At 46.3% G+C, this 20,512-nt stretch overlaps 1 protein-coding gene across 1 annotated transcript in view; it reads right to left on the minus strand.

The window, feature by feature from the left end:
- Positions 1-20,512, minus strand: part of LOC144142048 (nose resistant to fluoxetine protein 6-like) — a 103,089-nt gene that overhangs the window by 39,617 nt on the left and 42,960 nt on the right. The window contains exons 7-9 of the mRNA XM_077673477.1: positions 10,797-10,884; positions 3,273-3,365; positions 1,196-1,364 (exon numbers count right to left, since the gene is read on the minus strand). Of these exons, the coding sequence (XP_077529603.1) occupies positions 1,196-1,364; positions 3,273-3,365; positions 10,797-10,884 (350 nt within the window). The remainder of the gene's footprint in view (positions 1-1,195; positions 1,365-3,272; positions 3,366-10,796; positions 10,885-20,512) is intronic.

The following is a 20,512-nucleotide window of genomic DNA, read 5'->3' on the forward strand; positions in this document are numbered from 1 at the left end:
TTTATAAGATCTTAACACCAAACGTTCTAGAAGTATTCATACAGTTGCCTACCCAAAATAGCTCGTCAAGGACTAGTGGTCAGCTCTTTTCACGCATTTACGAGCTCTCATTCACAGTATGCTACACAGTATAATCTGATACTGCCTGGTACAAAGTAAAACCTGATAGAAGTGCAACCTGGTAACTTTCAAGACAGAAATCAGAGGGATCAGTACCAGAAATTTGCCGTTTTAAAATATAACCCATCTTCAAATAATCGTAACAATTCAAGAATTCAGCCAAGTATTCAGTGTAATGACAGGTGACGGTTAAGAAGGAATAAATAACGCTAAAACATACACTTTGAACATTTGTTACGATGCAGAAATATATGGGAAGTGTACAACCTTGCATCGAGGGATGATATTGCGATTAGAGAACTTCAAATTGCGGGGACAGACCAAGAATTCACGCTATAAAACAGTTGGCCTAGCATAGTTGGGAGTTTAACAAAATAAAACCGGTGTTTTATTGCATCCAGGCTGTGAGCTTCGGTAATCGGTGTACACAAAAAACACTAGTGATACCAGTTGTATATTGCTAGTTTTCCTCGATTATAACTATTGTTTTCTTTTTCCTCAATATTGTGCAGAAGTAACTAGTGTTCTACTAATAATTAGTGTTTCAGGTAAGTTTTGCATTTAGAAATTTCTATTCCGACAGCTATTTTAGGTTTTAGCAGTGTGCCGGAACCGAGTAATAAAGAGACCTGTATTAAGACGGTGCTAGATGAGCAGATAGGCAGACAGATAGACCAGAATTTTTTGTTTTTACCTAGCAAATGAAAGCTTATTGATTTTAAGGATAGTGGAAAGGTTTTAATGTAATCGCCTCACAGCCTACGACTTCCGTTACCACAAACCTCAAATTATCGCGCCAAAAACGCCGCCTGATAGCAGCCTGAGACACTTGGAATTTATCTCTTTTAACTGACATATAAACACGAGCTAGGAATTTTACCCCTCGCATAAACCGGCGTTTAAAACTCAATAATTAGCATATGTTGCGTTTATCGGTATCAAAAATAAATCTGTTGCGTAAAGGTGTTCGTCACCATCGGGGCAGAAAGTGCGGAAAATATTGAATAGTGTGAATTTATTACAAATGAGATGGCGTCGTTATTAACATTCACTTTGCTCGCAAGTTATTTCTTACCTGGTGGTCGAGAAGGACGAAGTTTTGCACGTATAGAGGATACGTCCACCAGCTTACGCGGCAATTGGCCTCTGATGTCGCGAGGAAATCCGCCCACCGAGGTCCGTCCCCGAAGTGACGCATCATGAAGGCGTAGATGGCAATCACGACCATTACAAGTGGCACGGTCCTGGCGGGTGTGTTAGAAAAGATCCAAATTGACGTAGCCCTAAACAAACGTCCTAACAATACTGTGTTCTGGTATTACCCCACGTTTTCTGGTTTCACAACCCCTGTTCTCCATGATCGCCTTCGTGGTAGAACCATCGCGGCCATTTTGCTCCTATCACTATTTGGGCGTCACTTTTACCAAAATTATTTTATTTCATCCTGTTTCCGACTTTTGCGTGAAAACTTTTGAAAACAGTGTGTTTTGAAAAAAGCTTTCGCATGCACAAAGTAATCTGAAGGTCTTAGATAATCACAGATTTTTTAGATCCCAAATGAGCACCCCTCTCTCATTAGATTGATTTGATTGATTGGGGGGCTTAGCCCGCCTAAGCTATGCCTTGGCTTTGAGGTGCGCGTAAAGGAGGGTTCGGAATTTGTTTTGAGAAACTGGATATATTTAACGTGCGTAGGAATCTAAGCACACGGGTGTTTTCGCTACTCGACTTCATCAGAAGAGCAGCCAACCTGGCCTGGATCGAAGCGGCGACCTTGAGCTCAGCAGTATAACGCCCTTTTTCGTGAGCTACTGTGGCAGTGTCTGTCTTGTACCGGACCCAGAAACTAATATAGATAATAAAACACTTTAGAGGACCCAAAGGCCAGTTAGTGTCATTTATTTGAAAGTATGGATGACAAGATTCCTCAGCAAAGCTCATAGCGGATATTCCTACACTCTCGCTTCAATCTCACCTATTCTCACCCTAAAAAGAAGAAGACTAAACTGTTCATTACTTGCCCGTGATATCCTTTTTAAAAAGTGGCTTAATTACACCCGCATATTTTCGTACACTATCCCTGCAAAAAATGTGACACACGCGAGTTCACTTATGCGAGGGTAATTTTGCAATCAATAGTTTATTTTAAAATAGCTTTTTCTGTTTACCACACCAGAATGGATTTTACTTTAGAGCACACGCTAGCAGCAGCCACTGGTCGCCGGCACTTCTTGTTGGTAAAACATTGTTTCAAGACTGCTCGATATTTAAGCTGGAAAATACGCATCGCGATCATGACAGTGACTCTGAGACATGGCTGAAGTAGCGGGTTACACGCCATTTCGCTGATCTGAACACGCTGAACAGAAACTCAGCATTCTGACATTGCAATGTTATTGTAAAATTATGTTTGGACCAAAAACAATAACTCGAGACTTTTTTCTGTGGTTTCCTTTTTTTGCGATGCTGCCATTAACATCTTTCCACCAACAGTCCTTGGTGTGCATGTACTCTTGGTTAACGAAACTGCCGGCGATTTTTTTCGCGATTTTTATGAGCCGACAATGGAGTCGCGCGTCCAGAGCTAATAGCAGTAAACCTTGTTGATTGATTGTAGTGTTTAACGCGCCGACGCAACGCAGGCGATGAGGCGCGCCGTAGTGGAGGGCTCCGGATTAATTTTGACCACCTGAGGTTCTTTAACGTGCGCCGAAATCTCGTACACACGGGCGTTTCTGCTTCTCGCCTCCATCAGAAAAGCGGCCACCGCGGCCGGGAATCGAACCCGCGACCTTGTGCTCAGCAGCGCAACGCCTTAGCCACTGAGCCACCGCCGCGGGTGGTAAACCTTGTCAGTTGTTGGTATTGTGTGGGCATACAGCGAGGTAAAATGCTTGTTTGTGGGGTTTAATGCGTCCTAACTACTCCTGGTGTGACAGGCGCTCATAAGTGGAGGTTTTCGGAACCTTTTTGACCACCCCGTAATATTTAACGTTCGTTGAAATCTCGACACTCGGGTGTTTGCGGCTTTCGCCTCCATTTGAAAGACATCCACCACGCCCATGATCGAAGCGGCGTCCTCGGGTTCAAGCACACTACGGCGCAGCCATGGAGCCCCCGCGGAGGGTGCGAGTTAACATGCTAGGTCTTACCTTAGGTAGCGGTGGGCGTAGAATAGCAGCCAATTCTTTTTGCCCCCTGTTTTATGAAGCTGCTTCAGAGTGGAATAAGCGAGGACCAATCCCCTGTGAAGGCAGCAGGAAGTGAACGTCGAAAGATGCTACGGGAAGGAAAATAACGACTGCAATATCTTTACAATGTGGCTTACACATGAGGACATTTTGACTGAACAACACTTGTTATTTTCGGAGCTCAGTTCGCAGTTCTCAAAGCGGGGCTTCAGATTAACTCATTTCCGTCCCTATTCAAAGCGGGAAACGAAATATAGAAAAATGTACTCGTGAGCCAATAAATCAAGCAAAAAATAAAAACGCATTGAATGTACAATCAGTTCATGTAAAGAAAACAAATATTTTTTTTCAGACCTGCAGACGAATGATTCGTCCCCCTACCATATCTGCGTTTGCTTGTCTATGAAGGCCGAGGTGGTGAACTAGGTTGCCGTGTCTGCCGACTCTGATGAAAGTTAAGAGACCGGAAAGGCAAATGGCTATCTTCCTGTGCCTAATATCGCCACTAAAATATCGGTGTTTTCAGATATCATGAGGTCGAATGACCTGCAGAGAAGGGGTTACTGCTTTATTCGAGATTTAGCCGAGTCGTCCGGTAGTGGATATGGGGCCTTTCGGCGGAGTAACACGTTATGTAATCGGAATAAGGCCGCCGGTGCTTGATTTTAGGTAAAAGATCTTCTTAAGACTGCTCGATATATAAGCTGGAAGATGCGCATCGCGATCATCACCGTGACTCTAAGAGATGGCTGAAGTAACGGGTTAATACGCCATATCGCCGATGTATGGCAACAGAAATCTGTGCTCACGGGCTGATGTAGCAATAGAAACTGAGCTTTCTTGTCCAGGACAGTTTCGTCTGTGGCAGAAATGATCCCGCTAGCAGACGCATCCCCTCGAGGTTCACGACACCTCGCTGGACGACGCCGTCAAACCAGTGCTGGCGATAAATACTGCGGCCAAGGATGCAGGCGAGATAGACGTGCGTTCCGGCTCACTGTTGACGGAAGCAGTAGTCAACAAGATTTGGTCACGGCGTGGCAGATGCAGTGATTGCGGTGGTGACCACCCTTCTCACAGTGCGAGATCGCGAGAGCAGAGTGCTTCCCGAGCGCAACACTGGGCACATTGCTTGGGCGTCCAAGGGTGGACTGCGAATGGGGAAAAGCAGCAGCCTCGAAGCGCATGTTCCATGCAAGTCCATGGCCAAGGGAGCCCGTGCAAGGGTAGGCGGCGGAGACTTGCGACAGCAGCTTCGGGTTCCCCGACGGCCCGGCTTCACGCTGAGGCCGAAGACCCGCCGGATTTTTACATCTGGCACACAGAAATAGTCAAGTCGACTGTGCCACAGTATATGCTGACCGTCAAAGTCTGTGCACAACCCATTTCTGTTGAGCTGGACACAGGGGCCAGCGTGTCGGTCATGGCCAGGTAACTCTTCAAGCGCACCTTTCTAGAAGTGTCGAGAATTCAGACGTCATACTGCGCGGCTCTTCCGGACAGGTCGTCCAGGTCGACGGTCAAGCCCAGGTCAGCGTTCACCTTGGGGACAGTGAGGCAAGCCTGCCCTTGTACTTAAAAATGGCGCCGAAACCTACCTTGCGGTGTCGGAACAAGGGCCAGGCGTTAGCGGGCGGTTGTCGAAGTACCATTTAGCAGTTCATGCGGTGAATTATGTCCTGAGCCTCCTCACCGAATTCAAGGCCCTGTTCCAGCCCGGGATGGACACATTCACCGGCACGGCGGCTAGCATTTATGTCCCAGAGGGAGCCCAGCCTTGGTTTTCAATACTCGCCCTCTGCCAAAATCTGCGGGGACTTCAAGTCTGCCATCGAACCCGTCACCATGGTAGAAAAAGTACTGGTCAGCATTGTCAGGTGGACGAAGTTCTCCAAGCTCGACCTCACAGATGCTTACCAGCAGCTAGTGCTCCAGGCTTCGCCACTGAAGTATGTCACCATATCAATAACACTGGTACTTATCCAGTACACGCGCTTACCCTTCGGCGTGGCCTCAGCCCAAGCCATTTTCCTGAGGAAGATGGAGAACCTGTTCAGGGGCTGGGTACACGCGTCGGTGTACTTAGACGACATTATTGTGCAGGTAGGGACGACGATGGCCACCTTCAGAACCTGCACAACGTCAGGGCACGACTGAATGACGGGCTCAAGATCAGGCTGAAGAAGCGCATTTTCTCCCAGCCACCAGTGTTGAGTTCTTGGGCCACGTCATTTCCATGCACACCTGGCCCCGCAATCCCGCAAAGTTGATGCTGTGCTCAAGGCGCCCAAGCCCGAAAACAAGAAGGAGCTGCAGAGGCACCTCAGCCTCATCAAGTTCTACAGTATTCTAGCGAACCTGTTGACACATCTGCAATCGCCTCATCTTCAGCTTCCAGATGGACAGCAGTGGACTTGGAATAAAGAACAGAACGTGACCTTCAAGTGCAGCAAGAAGCTCGTCATAAGGCTTTGGTGCTGGTGCAGTTCAATCCGGACTAACCTGTTGTCCTCACCATAGATAGTTCGCCATGCGGCATTAGAGCCATTCTGGCAGACCGGGAGAAGCATGGCCAGGAACGCCCTGTGTCGTTTGTGTCCCGTCGTCTTCACACTGTAGAAAAATGTTACAGCCAGCTGGACAAAGAAGACCTCGCCCTCATGTTCGGAGCTGAGCACTTTCAATTGCCTCTTCACATTTGGGGCTCGAAGTTCGAGGTGATCATGGCCCACAAACCGCTGCTGGGACTGGTAGGGCCTGACAAGGCGGTTCTAGTGGAGGCGTCATCGGGAGTGGTGTGCTGGGCATTGAGGCTGGTGGCCTATAGCTACGAGCTGGTCTGCGTACGGGAAAGGACCTGGCGCCTGCTGGTGCTCTGAGCGGACTACTCCTGCCCGACTTGCCTGCTGCTGTTCTGAACCTACCGGAGTGTTCATGCCGGAGCACGTTTACCCGGAGGTTCTGTTCAGTTCGGCGGTGTCGCAGGCGACCAGCCGATACCCAGTCCTGTCACAGGTGGTCAAGGCGGTGTCCCGAGGGGATGAGTTGGCGGAGCGGACATACAGCCTCAAATCCACTGAGTTGAGCCTGCAGCAGTGCTGCCTGCTGTGGGTTCCAGGGTTGTGGTTTCTGAGAGCCTGCGGTACACAGTCCTGCCGTTGCTACACACTAATCATCCACGCGTGGGGAAGCCCAGGGTTGTGGTGCGGGCCCACTTTTAGAGGCCTGGCCTTGACAAGGACATTGCTCGCATGGTGCAGAACTGCCAAGACAGCCCGGAGATCCAGCAGGCCTCACGTCTTGTGGAGATCATCCCCTGGCGATTCCTGACTATGGTCACGCCTTCGCGTGGATTTCGGGGGGCCCCTTCAAACTCCACGACTTCTTGGTGGTGGTGGACGCCTTCTCGAAGTGGGTGGGGGGTTTGTCCGCCCCCACCCCATCTGCAGGAGCCACCATTGCGGCGCTTTGGCAAGAATTCGCCGCCAAGGGGTTTCGGACGTCATCGCGTCCGACAACGGTCCCACTTTCGCCAGTGCGGAGAACCTGGACTGGCTGAGGAAGAACAGAATCCGCTGGATGATGGTTCCACTATACCGCCCTGCATCGAACGGTGCTGCCGAGCTGGTGGTAGAAACTGTTAATGACAAACTCAAGACGAGCAAGTACACAAATGTCCGTACGCCGGGTGCCCTGATTCTGTTCCGGCACCGGACCATACCCCACTACGTAACTGGCCGTGCCCCCTGCGAGCTCCTGTTGGCCCGGATGGGAAAGAAACCTTTATATATGCGGCATGAAGACCTCCAGTCCACAGCACTCCTAAAGCAGCTGAAGCAGAAGCTGGCTGCTAACCGAGGTTGCCGTCCAATGCCTTTTCTGTAGTCTGGAGCTCCAGTCTTCGATAGGAACTTCCTGCCTGGCCCGCCGTGCTCCGCGTGGCAGGCGGTTGTGCCTGCCAGTGCGTCATCGCTGTTCGTCCGCCTGTCGGATGGGACCACGTGGCACCGGCACACCTGCCATGTGAGGCCTCGCTTGGCAACCTCATCCGCCCCTTTGGGTAGGCAGCAGGCAGGGAAGCCAACCACTACAACGGCCGCTGCCAGCCAAAGCACCAGGGTCTGGTACCAGTGGCGCCACTTTGGCGCCACTGGGACGTTTGGCGATACCAGTAGAGCCGGCCACTGCAGAACGTTCGGATGGCGCGCGGTTAGCACAGGTAAGAACCGACGCTGCCACACCTCAATCGACACCTGGGCTCAGGCGAAGTACGAGACTGCGGAGGCCGCCAGACCGTGTTACTCGCGGGGGTAACAGGCGTAGGGTTGTGCTTGTGTGGAACAAACAAACGGGGGTTAAGGGGTGTGACAAGTATGTGGTGCCCCCCCTTCCCGACCCTAATATTTCTTGGCCGCTACGTTTGGTGGCCCCATATGGCTTGGTAGGTAACACTGTCTTTGGCTGGCCAAGAAACACCGAGGAGCATAGCAGCTCGCGGTCAGTCACCATAACCACAAGCACGTCGTCACTCGGCTGACGGGTACTGCAACGCTCCCACGTTAACGGATGCGGGGAAAATTCTGGCAGTTTTTAGAACATTCGTTGTAATTTTGACCTCATTGGAAAAGTCATTGCAACTTAAAGCACGGCTTAACTCAATCAACTTTTTTCAATCTGCCGATAAGTAGTGCGACACACGCCGGTTAAAATTATTATCCCATGCATTTCAATTGTTTCTTCTCAAAACTATAGACATGTTGCACGGTAATTGCTTATTTATTATGTTTTTCAGCTACTTTTAACGTATGTATGGAAATATATCCCAGAATATTTGCCGCTGGAAAGTGGCTCGTAGGAACCCTGCAACCACAATACGTCGTAGTGATGACATCTCTTTTTTCAATCGCACTAAGGGATGAAGATGCGTAATGTATGTGTAGATAGAACACTCCATCCAATAACTCAACCGACTATAAACAAACAAAAAATACAGCGTACGGACAATAACAATCAAATCCATTTCCCACCATTAAAAGAATATGGCCACTACAGGAAGGTTGTGAAAAAACTTGTTTTATTTAGGTAAGGTTTCTCAGTGCATGTGAGAATAAAAAATATGACTAGATATTTGCAACAGCTTGCAGGTACTACCAGCTCATTATTCAAACTTACGTTTGTCTCTTTGTAACTGAATCGTTGCGGCGCAATCGAACATCGTGCGTTTTATTTTATTAACAAAGATGGTGATTTCGTTCCTTTTAAACCACTACGGAACCCTTTCTATGTCCAAGCATATTTTACCGCTTACCTCTTATAATGCATGCGCCATGAAAATAAAGCTGTACTTGTTGTGTACATTAAAATTCAGAACATTTTGCAATACATGGAACGTCATTTACGTACATCGAATACATAAAATGAAGAACAGGTAACTGACCAAGTAAACAAAGGACGTTTCTGAAGGGCCACAACACTCTTTCTCACAATCTTCTACAACGTACATCGAGAAAAACATCCTCGCCATCACCGAGCTCTGCGGATGCCCGTCAATTCGGTTTGGAATTCAGAGATAAAGTTGCCATTTCTGCGCACTGGTTGTCTTTAGGACAGTGAGCGTGAAAATGAAATATTCCTCTCCTACACTCGTACCACGAAAGTTTATCGAGTAATGCGTAAGTGAACAAGTGGAGCAATTTTATTGTCGTGAGTGGCCTCATTGATCTATTGTATTGGTAAAAGAACTGCGGACACCGTTAATTCGCTCTGAATCAATGCTTATTGGGACGGAACATACCATTTTTGGAATAACTTTCTGCCTGTGTCAACGTAATATATTTTTCCTATAATGTATTTCGGGTACCTTCGGTGTTCGGTCTATAAGTTCATTGTAAGCAGGGTAAGAACATGGTAAGCTGCTTATAAAATATTCATCTCTTGATAGACGGATTTCTAAAAGGCGAATATTGCACTAATTTTTTTACTTGTGCTGTGTTGAGTTTATAAGAATAGAAAATATATGAGTGACCTAACGTTTACTGAAGTAAAACAGACGCCTTGGTAGAATAGCTCAAGAACGTTAGTAGTACAGCGTTTGAGGTGAGGCTGCAGCTGCCACTTTTAGCGTTTCCAAAACAATGGTGACGAAATAATACTATGGCACTTTCGCAACTAGACTACAACTTTGGCGCAAAAACCCAGCAGGGGAAGAAATAAAAGAAAATGTACACCTGGCTTGAAACTGAATATATTATTGAAAGAGAGAGAAGCTCCGTCAGTAGGCACTGTAGTTCTTGACAGGATCAAGAAGTTTGTTATGCCTTAACACAAATGACAGAAACGTTTCGCCCACACCTTTCCGCGTTCCAACTAGAAATGCATCAATCTGATTTAGAATAAACTATTGTCGTTGATGTGTGGGATTCTTTATTAGGATTAGACCCAAACAAATGTTTCGACGTGTTTTGGCATGACCTATTCTCGTTGATCTGCGGGGAGTTTTATTAGAACTATATTTAAACCTATTTTGAAATTTACCAAGCGTTGTGTTTCAAGGTGCACGTAATTGTTTAGCGTCTTAGTGGAATTAACGTTAAGGGTCGTGTATTTACTTTTCTCCAGCGTATGGAATTGTTCCTTAATGGCCCGCCTCCCCATACCAAAACCCCGTTCAGATGGCTCGCTGCCAGGTCATGCCCCCGCTGTGAGCTGCAGTGCGTCCTGACTGCTATTTCCCGCAGGTACAGACAAAGTCTGGCTGCGTAATTCTTATCAGCAATAAACTTGTTTTCTTTTTCTCTCCCTCATAGCAAATTTAAACCTACAGGAATGTAATTTCAAGTGATTGGTGCGAATATCTTCGCCGAAATGTAGTTAGCAGTTCATGCCGAAAATATACCCTGAAATGAACTCTCAACTACCTACGCCGACGCCAGAGACACGACGCACCCACATGTGTAGCCCAAGTGCCCATGTATTTATTAAAACCACTAGATACAGTTGACAAGGGATTAAATAAATTTGGGAATAAGAGCCAGTCCTGGGAAAGGTGTACGTAACAATAAACAGCCAATACGACAAAGAACAACAGAATCCTACCCATCAGGACAATACCTTAATGGATTTTTCTACAGAACGCTGCGCCCTCCAATGGCTGCCACAAGTTTGAACCTGTGACTGAAGCAAGTCAAATGCGGTGTCACGCAGCCGACTAATATATTGTTTCTCTACTCAGGAGTTTGTCTTTGTGAACTTGTTCGTCGAGGCATAAGTTTTGTGAAACTCAGCTCCTTCTATTGCACTTTCTGGGAGAGGAAAACTCGTGGGGGCCTGTTTTGCGTATTCTAATAAGTCAGCGAGACTTCTGTTCTTCCTATGGCGGCCGTGCTACGCCGCATATCCCTTTGCAGTCGTACTCGTACGTAACAGTGTTTGGTTTTGCGTCGATATATTTAGAGGCCACTAGAAAGGAAACTTTGCCTAACTTACCCCATGAAGAAAAACGTGTCTATCGCCAGTACCGCCCGCCGTACGAACATTGTCTTGATGTTCTCAACACTCTGGTCGTCCACGTTACCTAGGGCAATTGCAAAATAATTTTAGCTTCAAGAAACACTGACGGAAGTCATTGTGAATTAAGACAGAATTCATATTTCCCACCAGAGCAATAACCCACGTCTATTTTTAGAAATGAATAATTTTTACTAAGCCAAATCAACGCCACATCTTGTCTTCGAATGCTTGTGGGCGATAGACATGTAACTCAGCCATAATAACAGGCCCAAAACTTTTTATAATACAAGATGGAGAGGACTTTTGCAATCACAATTAGAGAGTAATAAATGATTTATTCACTTGATTCCTAAGGAACGTTACCTAGGAGACGTATCAGGGGCAACGTTATAATTAGTGCCGCATGATGGCGGCGATGGAGCAGTCTGTCTACGTTTACCCAACCGGCCATACTACTTCTGCTCACTGACTAGCCCGAGTCATTATTAATTACCACTGACTCTGGCTAGTCAGTAAGTGGAAGCGGTTTGGTCGGTTGGGTAAAAATCAAGACAGACTGCTCCCATTCATTACAACAATCTTCGCTGGCGTCGTTTCCAAAGTGCAAACGGATCAGTTTGTCTTGATTTTACCCAACCGGACAAAGCACTTCCACTCACTGACTAGACAGAGTCATTATTAATAATTACAGTGACTCTGGCTAGTCAGTGAGCGGACGCGGATCGGCCATTTGGGTAAAATTAACTAGGACTGCTCCCATTGCCGCCATCATGCTACACTAATCACACAATTGCGCGTATTAGATGCCCTTTGTGCACGCAGCTGCTATAGGTGGAAGATCACCTGCGTGAACGGCAATTTTGGCATTTTGGGAGTGTAAAATGTCATGCATGGCACCATCTAAACGCAAGCCATAACGCCTTTAGTCACACACACACACATACCTCACACACGCGTACGCACACCCATATATTTATATTTAGATATATATGTATATATATATATATATATATATATATATATATATATATATATATATATATATATATATATATATATATATATATATATATATATATATACATATTTATGTATATACATACATATAAATATATATATAGATAGGACATCATACAACAGGACACAACTTACTGCGCAGAAGATGGTGATCCTCGACATAGTGAAATTTGATAAATCCATAGCTGATTTCGATTGGGAAGATTTTTTACAGACGGTTACATTTCAAGACGTGTATCACGAATTCTTAGAAATATGGGAACAACTTAAACAAAAGGCACAAAAAAACCGTGCTAATACAGAAACGCACTATGAACATCCCTTGAATAACAAATGAAATTTTGCAAGCTATAAAAGAAAAGGACGCGCTCTGGGCGCGCTGTAAGCGCTTTTCTAATCCAGAGTTGAGGATGTTGTTTAGATCTATGCGAAATAAAGTTACAGCTCTGTTGAGATCGGCAAAACCTTCGTACTTTAACAAATCATTCTACCGAAATAGATTCTGCCCGATGAAAACTTGGACAACCATTCACCAGTTACTGGGCTGCAAAACACAACTGTCGATTGATGCAACGATTTCAAAACACTTCCGTAATCTTGGTCACTCCGTGCTTGGCTTTATTATCCACTTTTCGAAACCTCCAAATCGGCCACAAGTTTCCTCCGGTGCAGCGCTGCGTTCCTTGAATAGCAATATCACTTCGGCATACTTGCTTCCCTTGACTTGCGCTGACTTGAATGACATAATATTTAGTTTGAAGCGTAAAAAAGCACCAGGAATAGGCGGTGTTTGCGTGATTGAACTTCAGTGAACCTTCAGCGTATTATGCTACGTATTAATCTTTATGCTCAATTCTTTTATGGAAAATGGTTTCATCCCTGATGAGCTTAAGATCGCCCTGGTCAAGCCGCTTCATAAAGGAGGAAGGTTTAAAATGATTGAGAATTACACACCGCTATCTATCCTACCTTGTATCGCACAAATCTTAGAAAAGCATCTTTGTCGTACAATGAGTCCTTTTCTCGAAAATGATAACCTTCTTTCAGATTCTCAGTTTGGATTTAGGGCAGGAAAGAGTACTACAACGCTTTTAGAAGAGTTCCGTGATCATACTTTTCCGCCTTCGATAATAATGAGGTATCCTGTGCTCTTTTCCTAGATGCCAGCAAAGCATTTGACTCTGTTTCTCATTCATTATTGCTTCAAAAGCTGGAACTTGTAGGTTTTCGGGGTCCTTTTCTTAAAATTTTAACAAACTACTTCCACAGCCGGGCACACGTTGTGCGGATAAATGGTTTCTTGAGTTCCAAATTTTTTTTTTGCAATCAGAAGTGCCACAGGGGTTTATTTTATCGCCATTGTTGTTTAACGTGTACGTCAATGATTTGGGTTCTGTCTCAACAAGCAGTCGCTTGTATCAGTATGTAGACGACACTCTTCTGCTGTCTACTCACTCTCTTTACAGTTCAGCGATTCACTCCCTTCAAGCAGATGCAATTGCGGTTATGGATTGGTATTCCTACAACGGTGTTAGTATTAACACAAAAAAAGCAAAATATTTGTGTTACCGTAATCCTCACAAAAAAATTGCCTGTACGCCGATTCTACTCCATAACTCAAGGTTTAAAGATTGCCATTGTATTCCTCTTCCCTTCTCGACAAGCGTGAAGTACCTAGGTGTATATTTTATTAGCGACATGACGTGGAACACCCAGATGAACTACGTTTGTAACAAGCTTCGGGGGGTATCTTGCGTTTTATATAATGTTCGTTCCTTCATGCCAGTCCCAACGCGCAAACTTATTGCGCACTCGCTCGCTTACAGCATTCTCAGATATGGGATATCTTTGTTTTATCATTGCTGTTTCACTTGGCGTTCGAAAGTAAACTGTATATTAAAAAACATTGTCCTCAGCGTTGCCTACAATGTAGGTATCCCTGTTAACGTTGATTCCTTCACTTATGTCAGTCTGCCTACATTTGATGCCCTGTTTTTTCAAACAAATATTGTAAAAACTTTCTGGTGCAGCTCTTTTTTGTCCCCTCATGTGCCGGTGCGAGCGTTTAGACATAGTCCTCGATTTTTTATACCACGTTGCTACACACGTTTGGATCATATGTTAGACCTCACTATGTATAAAACATTTTTAACTCCTTATTCGATGAGATATTTTCTATTTCTTCTCTGCGTGGCCTAAGAACATATCTGCGCAAACATTTTTCTGTTTTGTCTACCTCTAACTAATACCAATTATTGCCTGTGCTGACGGCCGGGTACGGCCCGACAAGCCTTGCATGGCTCGGGCTGACCCGATGTTGATTTGTATATTTCAAGGGATGAAAATAAATATTACTATTACTATTACTATTACTGCGTTGCTGCGTTGAAGAATCTCCTGTCCGAAGCCTGCGCCAGCCTCTCTTTTCTCGGGGATGTTGTCACCGAGCTGCGCGAGGAGAACCGGCTTCTGCGACGGGACAATGTGGCTGGGCTTGCCCATCAGGCTGCAATCGTCGCTTCCCTGCGTGAAGAGGTTCGCTGCCTGTGAGGGGAGCTCGCGCGTCCCCCGCCTTCTCCGCCTGCTTCCCCGAAGCCTGCTGATCCTTTCATGCCACCGGTGACGTCACCACAGTCTGGTATCCCTACGAGGTCGTCGTTCGCCGAAGCCGCCACCGGTGCAGCTGGCGAAGGTGCCCCTTCCTGTACTCTACCACCACTTCGCCGTTCGTTGACCGCCCCAACAGTCAACCTGCTACGGCCTTGAGCACTTTGGTTTCCCCTTCGGCCTACCCTCTGCCCCACCTCCAAGGTCCGACCCTGCGTTTAATGGCCCGCCGACAAATTGCAGAAGAAAAGAAGCCCTCCCTGCGTGGGTGCGTTGGAAGCTTCTCAGTCGGTTGTGGTACACCGACCACCGAGCTCCAGGACCATCTTTGTTTCAAAACTGTCGGCTAACACCACATCTGCTCAACTGTTGGCCCACTTGTTAACTGGGCAAGTTACGCCATTGTCGTGCAAATGCCTTAGGACCAAGTACGACTCCTATTCTTCTTTTTGCGTAACTGTTTAGGAGGAATGTTTTAGGCGCCTGAGCGACCCGTCTATGTGGCCAAAAGGCTGCCTTTTCAAGCCGTTCCAAGGCAAGGTCCACCCTGGTATGCTGCACAGCTCTGAAATAACTGAAAATGATCAGTAAGTACGAGACTCACTCGAGGTCAATCAAAACACTCGAGGTCTACGAACTAAGTCCTCTGAATTTATTAGAAACATTGTATGCTCCAAATTTTCTGCTATTGTCGTTATTGAAACCTGGCTTTCCGATGATATCTCGTCTTCCGACTATTTCCCTTCTAACTATGAACTCTTTAGAAGCGACAGAAAATTAACTGGACCTAAACAAAAAGGTGGCGGGGTTCTCATTGCCGTTGACTATTCAGTGCAGTGCATGCGGCGTGCTGACCTCGAGACCCTAGACGAATCAGTCTGGCTTAAAGTAGGCCTCACGAGGGGCGAGATGCTACTCATCGGTGTATTCTATATATCCCCGGATGTATTACCTTCTGAATTTAATCGAACACTCACATTCATAGAAAATGTCTCAAATGCACACTACAACCATAAGCTCATTATACTTGGGGACTTCAACACCCCAGTTATTCGCTGGAACAATCTTTCCTTTGAGCACAAAAACCTTTATGCAGTACAGAAATGCAGCATGCTATTAGATTTTCAATCGTTCACCTCCATGCAGCAGTTTTGCCGCATAGAAAACTTTTGTGGTAAAGTTCTAGATGTGTGCTTCTCAAACTTAAAAAAACGTACACGTGTGTGCCTCCAAAATATCCCTTGTGCACCCCGACAAGTTTCACCCCCCTCTTATTGTCTCTGTCTCGGTCGCGACCCAGCATCGCTCTGGCGGTGTTGACAATTGTGCAGTCTAGCGATATGCTTTCAAGCGTGGAGATTATGCTGGGCTGTATCACTTTTATTCATCTGCTGAATGGTCTAGTGTTTTGGATGTCAGTGATGTTGACGAACAGGTTCGACGTTTTACCGAAATCGTCAGAAGTGCCATGGAAAAGTACATCCCTTGTTATAAGCCTGTTACTTCCAAATTTCCCCACTGGTTTTCTAAAGAACTTCGAAGTTCGCTTAAACTTAAGGACAGCGCCCACTAAAAGGCCAAGCGATCTGGGCTTGACAAGTGGAAAGCGGAGTTTAGTCGGTATCGCTCACTTTGTAAAATCCTCTACCGGCGTGACCACCACTTCTATATAGAATCGTTAGAGGCTGCTTCGTCTCAGAAACCGGCTGAATTCTGGAGGTATGTACCCGGCCGTTCTAAGGCGTCTAAAGAACACGTTAGCCTGCTTAATTCCGATGGTGAAGAGGTTGAGGATGTTGCCACCAGTTTTGCTCAGTACTTTCATTCTGTCTTTCAACTGCCGGATGGCAACGACGAACGCCTATCCTTTAATAACTCTAATTTTAACACACTTATGTTCGATGAAAAAATTGTCAATGATAGCCTTCAACGGATGAAACCATCATTTTCCTGTGGTTCAGATGGAATTCCAGCAGCCCTCATGAAGGCTTACGGCAACATTTTTGTGCCTTTCTTAACTTCCATTTATAATAACTGCTTACTTTTAGGTAAATTTCCTCGTGCATGGAAGATAGCGCGAATTTTTCCAACATTTAGGTCTGGTGATAAGTCAGCCGTTTCTAACTATCACCCGATCTCACTCCTTTGTGTCGCCTCAAAACTCTTAGAGTCAGCTCTGCACAAAGTTCTTGCTGCCTGCGTCAATGACGTCGTGATACCAAATCAGCACGGCTATTTCTCGGGTCGATCGACGGTCACAAATCTTGCAAGCTTTATGAAACAGGCTTCGGCTGCAGTTTGTGAAAACGGCCAGTTGGACGTTATATATTTTGACCTCAGTAAGGCGTTTGATGTGGTGAACCATCAGTTATTAATTAACAAGCTTGCTAAGTCCGGTGTAGACGCAAGCCTTGTTGCCTTGTTGTCCAACTATCTCCTTGGCTGGTCCTTTTATGTAGATAATGACTACAAAAAAGTCTAGTGTTTACACTGCAACAAGTGGTGTACCCCAGGGGTCCGTGCTGGGTCCATTATTGTTTTCTGTCTTTATCAATGATGTGTCAACAGTGTTAACAAACTCTTCTTTTCTTCTCTATGCTGATGATGTCAAACTATTTAGGCACATTAGCGGTGTTCAGGACTGCTGTGCCTTGCAGAGGGATGCGTCGAAATTAGTAGTCTGGTGCAGGAAAAACTGCTTAATTTTAAACCCCCCCAAAACAAAGGTTGTCACCTACAGCCAGAAAACCCAGCGTCTGCTGTTTACGTACAGTATTGAGGGAGCTCCTCTGCAAAGGGGTGAGGAGATTAGGGACCTAGGGGTGCTTTTCGACAGTACCCTCTCTTTTTATCGTCATATTAGGCTCATCACCCGGCGAGCCCTCCGAAGTCTTGGAAATGTGTGTCGGATTACAAAGGAATTCTCTTCTCCAGATCCATTTCTAATGCTATACAATGCAATATGTATACCACAGTTAGAATATGCTTCTGTTGCCTGGAACGGTATCTCCAAATCTACTAGTGAAATAATAGAACGTGTGCAGAAGACGTTTTTATCCATATTTAAGCACCGTCATCACAATCACAGTTTTCATCCTGATTCTTACTTACCCATAGTCCCTTCCATTCCTTCCTTGAACTGCAGACGTTTGCGTGCAGACCTTACATTTCTTCACAAAATTGTTCATGGTGACCTTTCTTGCGCAGACCTGCTTACCTGTTTAGAGTTTAGTGTACCACAAAGGCCCACCAGGTCGCATCGCCCGTTCCTGACCGCTGCGTGCAACTCCTATCAATCTCCTGTGCGCAGAATACAGAATTGTTACACCCGCTTCTTTAAACGCATTGACATCTTTCAGAAATCCTTTACAATTTACCGTACAGCGGTGTTGAATACAGGATGTTAAACACCTTTGATATGTCTGTCGTTCTTTTTTTTCTGGAAATTGGTTTCTCTGTAGTTGTGTCTATCCAACTGATAGTTGCCTATTTTTGAAACTGTTTACTGTCATTTTTTCGTCTTATCATTTGTGAGTGAGTGAGTGAACAACTTTAACGGAGCTTCAAATAAAGAATGGTGCGCGCAGGCACCAGATGTACACTCTTGGCGTTGTTTGTGTTGTATTACCGTCAAACTTTGTTGCTCTGCCTGCCGCGTGGCCTTTTTGACAGGCAGAGCAACATAGGCATCTTCTTTCTTTATTTTTTACCTGTACCCAGGCTCCGCCTGTGCTTTATTTCTATCATTTTCACTACTTCAATTTGTGTGTGTCTTGTCGCTTGTTTGTTTCTTGCTATATGTTTCTTGTATTTTGTTTTCATGTAACTGCCCGTGCGCCAGCACTCAGGCCTCTGGCTGTTCCTGGGCACGTACATAAACATGATTGATTGATTGATTGATTGATTGATTACTATATATATATACTGAGAGAAATGGGTTGTTCCTGGAGACCGCGTTTATTAGCTTGCTGACTCCGAACGTTCCGAGGAGGCCGAACGCACGATGATGATGATGATTATTCCCCGATGATAATGACGATGGGTGGCTGGCTATGAGTGATCGAGGAGCATACCTCTTGGTGACCAGAATAGATTATGGTGATGCCAGGTTCACGCGGAATATTCTCAATGCACATCCCTGATGCTCACACTTTTCCACCGGCGGCTGAAAGCGGGCACCTGCCCGCAAAAGGTTACATTTGGCGACGGTTGAACGGTTTCAAACGGGTGACGTGCACTATGTCCCACTACAGCGACGGTCTGAAGAAGAATTAACTGGTTACACGCAATAATTGACATGACAATTCTAGTCGATGACGACGCACGGACCAATGTACCGGTGTAGGAACTTCTCGCAGAGTCCTGATGTTCGAACAGGTGTCTAAAGCAGGACCTCTTCGCCTTTTGAGAGCTGAACGGTGCGGTGGGTGTCGTCATATTTGCCCTTTCGGACTTGCTGGCTCGCATCTGTGTTATGTTTCGCCATACGTAGACACTGGGCGATGCGATCGACGAACTGTTTATAAAGTGATGAAGTAGCGGAGACTGGGGCAGAGTAAAAAATGGTGTTGAGGGCAAAAGAGGGTAGGCGGCCGAAAACCAGAAAGAAGGGTGAATAACCGGTGGTGCGCTGGACAGCGGTATTATAAGCAAACGTAAGGAAGAGAATAATGATATCATAATTTCGGTGGTCGGGGCTGACGTACACGGAGATCATATCAGAGAGCGTGCGGTGGAACCGTTCAGTAAGTCCATTCGTCTGTGGATGGTAGCTAGAACAATTTTTGTGGATGGTGTTGGCAGCGCGAAGAACTTGTGCAACTATTTGTGAAAGAAACGTCTTGCCGCGGTCACTGAGCAAAACTCGAGGCGCTCCATGTCGGAGGATGATGTTGCGCAGGAAGATGTCGGCCACGTCGTTAGCACACCCAGAATGTAGAGGAGCGGTCTTTGCGTACCTGGTCAAGTGATCGACAGCAGTCACTGTCCAGCGGTATCCAGTCGATGTTAAAGATAACGGCACGTAGAGGTCAATGCCTACTGTGTCAAATGGAACCGAAGGGCAAGAAACCGGCTGCAGCAAACCGGCAGGAGGTGTCATTTGTCGCTTCCGGTGTTGACACAACGCGCAAGAGGCGACGTACTTGGCGACGCTCGTGGAGAGGCCGGGCCAGAAAAATCGACTCCGAACACGGTCATAAGTCTTCTGGAAGCCAAGGTGCCCGGCTGTTGCATATCATCGTGAAAAGCTTCAAGTCTGCGAAGGCGGAGCTGACGAGGAATGACAGGCACCCATTTATGGCCCGAAGGATGATGATTGGCGCGGTAGAGCACGCCATCCATAACCCGAAAGTTGTTCAGTTGGCGTCGCAACCGGCTATTGGGTGGTCGCGCCGAGCGACTCAGGCGGTCCATTAAATTTCGGCAATATGTATCGGCCTGCTGATGCGAAGGCAGCTCGGTGGCCGTCTCTACTGGAGCATGGTTGAGGGGTGCCATGGATAAATGCGTAAATGAGGCGTCCGTGGCTCGGAAGACGCAGCGTGCAACGGGGAGGATAACGAGCATCGCGAAAGGGCATCCGCGTCCGAATGCTTTTTGCCGGACTTGAATGTAACGGTGAAGTCAAACTGCTGCAAACGCAGTATCTATCGGCCGAGGCGCCCAGATAAGTTTTTCATCGTGGATAGCCAACAGAGGACGTGGTGATCCGTAACGACGGTGAAATGACGACCGTAGAGGTACGTGCGAAACTTTTGCATAGACCAGACGACAGCTAGGCATTCCTGTTCCGTGATGGCGTAGTTCTTCTCAGCGGGTGTCAGTGAGCGACTAGCATACGCTATGACTCTTTCTGGAAGCTGAGCATAGCGCTGGAGGTCGTAGGTTCGGATCCCACCTGGCGGGCATTTTTTGTCCACTCTCTTTCTTTCTTTCCAAATTCTTTGTCTGTTTCAACGTCCTACCACATCCTCCCCTTTGATTTCCGAGGTTTTCTTGACGGCCATCCCTTATTTCTGTGTTATTTTCAACCAGCCCCTCTTTTCCTATTCTGATTCGCTACATGC

The sequence above is a fragment of the Haemaphysalis longicornis genome, unplaced genomic scaffold (assembly GCF_048455015.1).
Source record: "Haemaphysalis longicornis isolate Haplotype H1 unplaced genomic scaffold, Haemaphysalis longicornis Haplotype H1 scaffold_6, whole genome shotgun sequence".
Taxonomy (NCBI): domain Eukaryota; kingdom Metazoa; phylum Arthropoda; class Arachnida; order Ixodida; family Ixodidae; genus Haemaphysalis; species Haemaphysalis longicornis.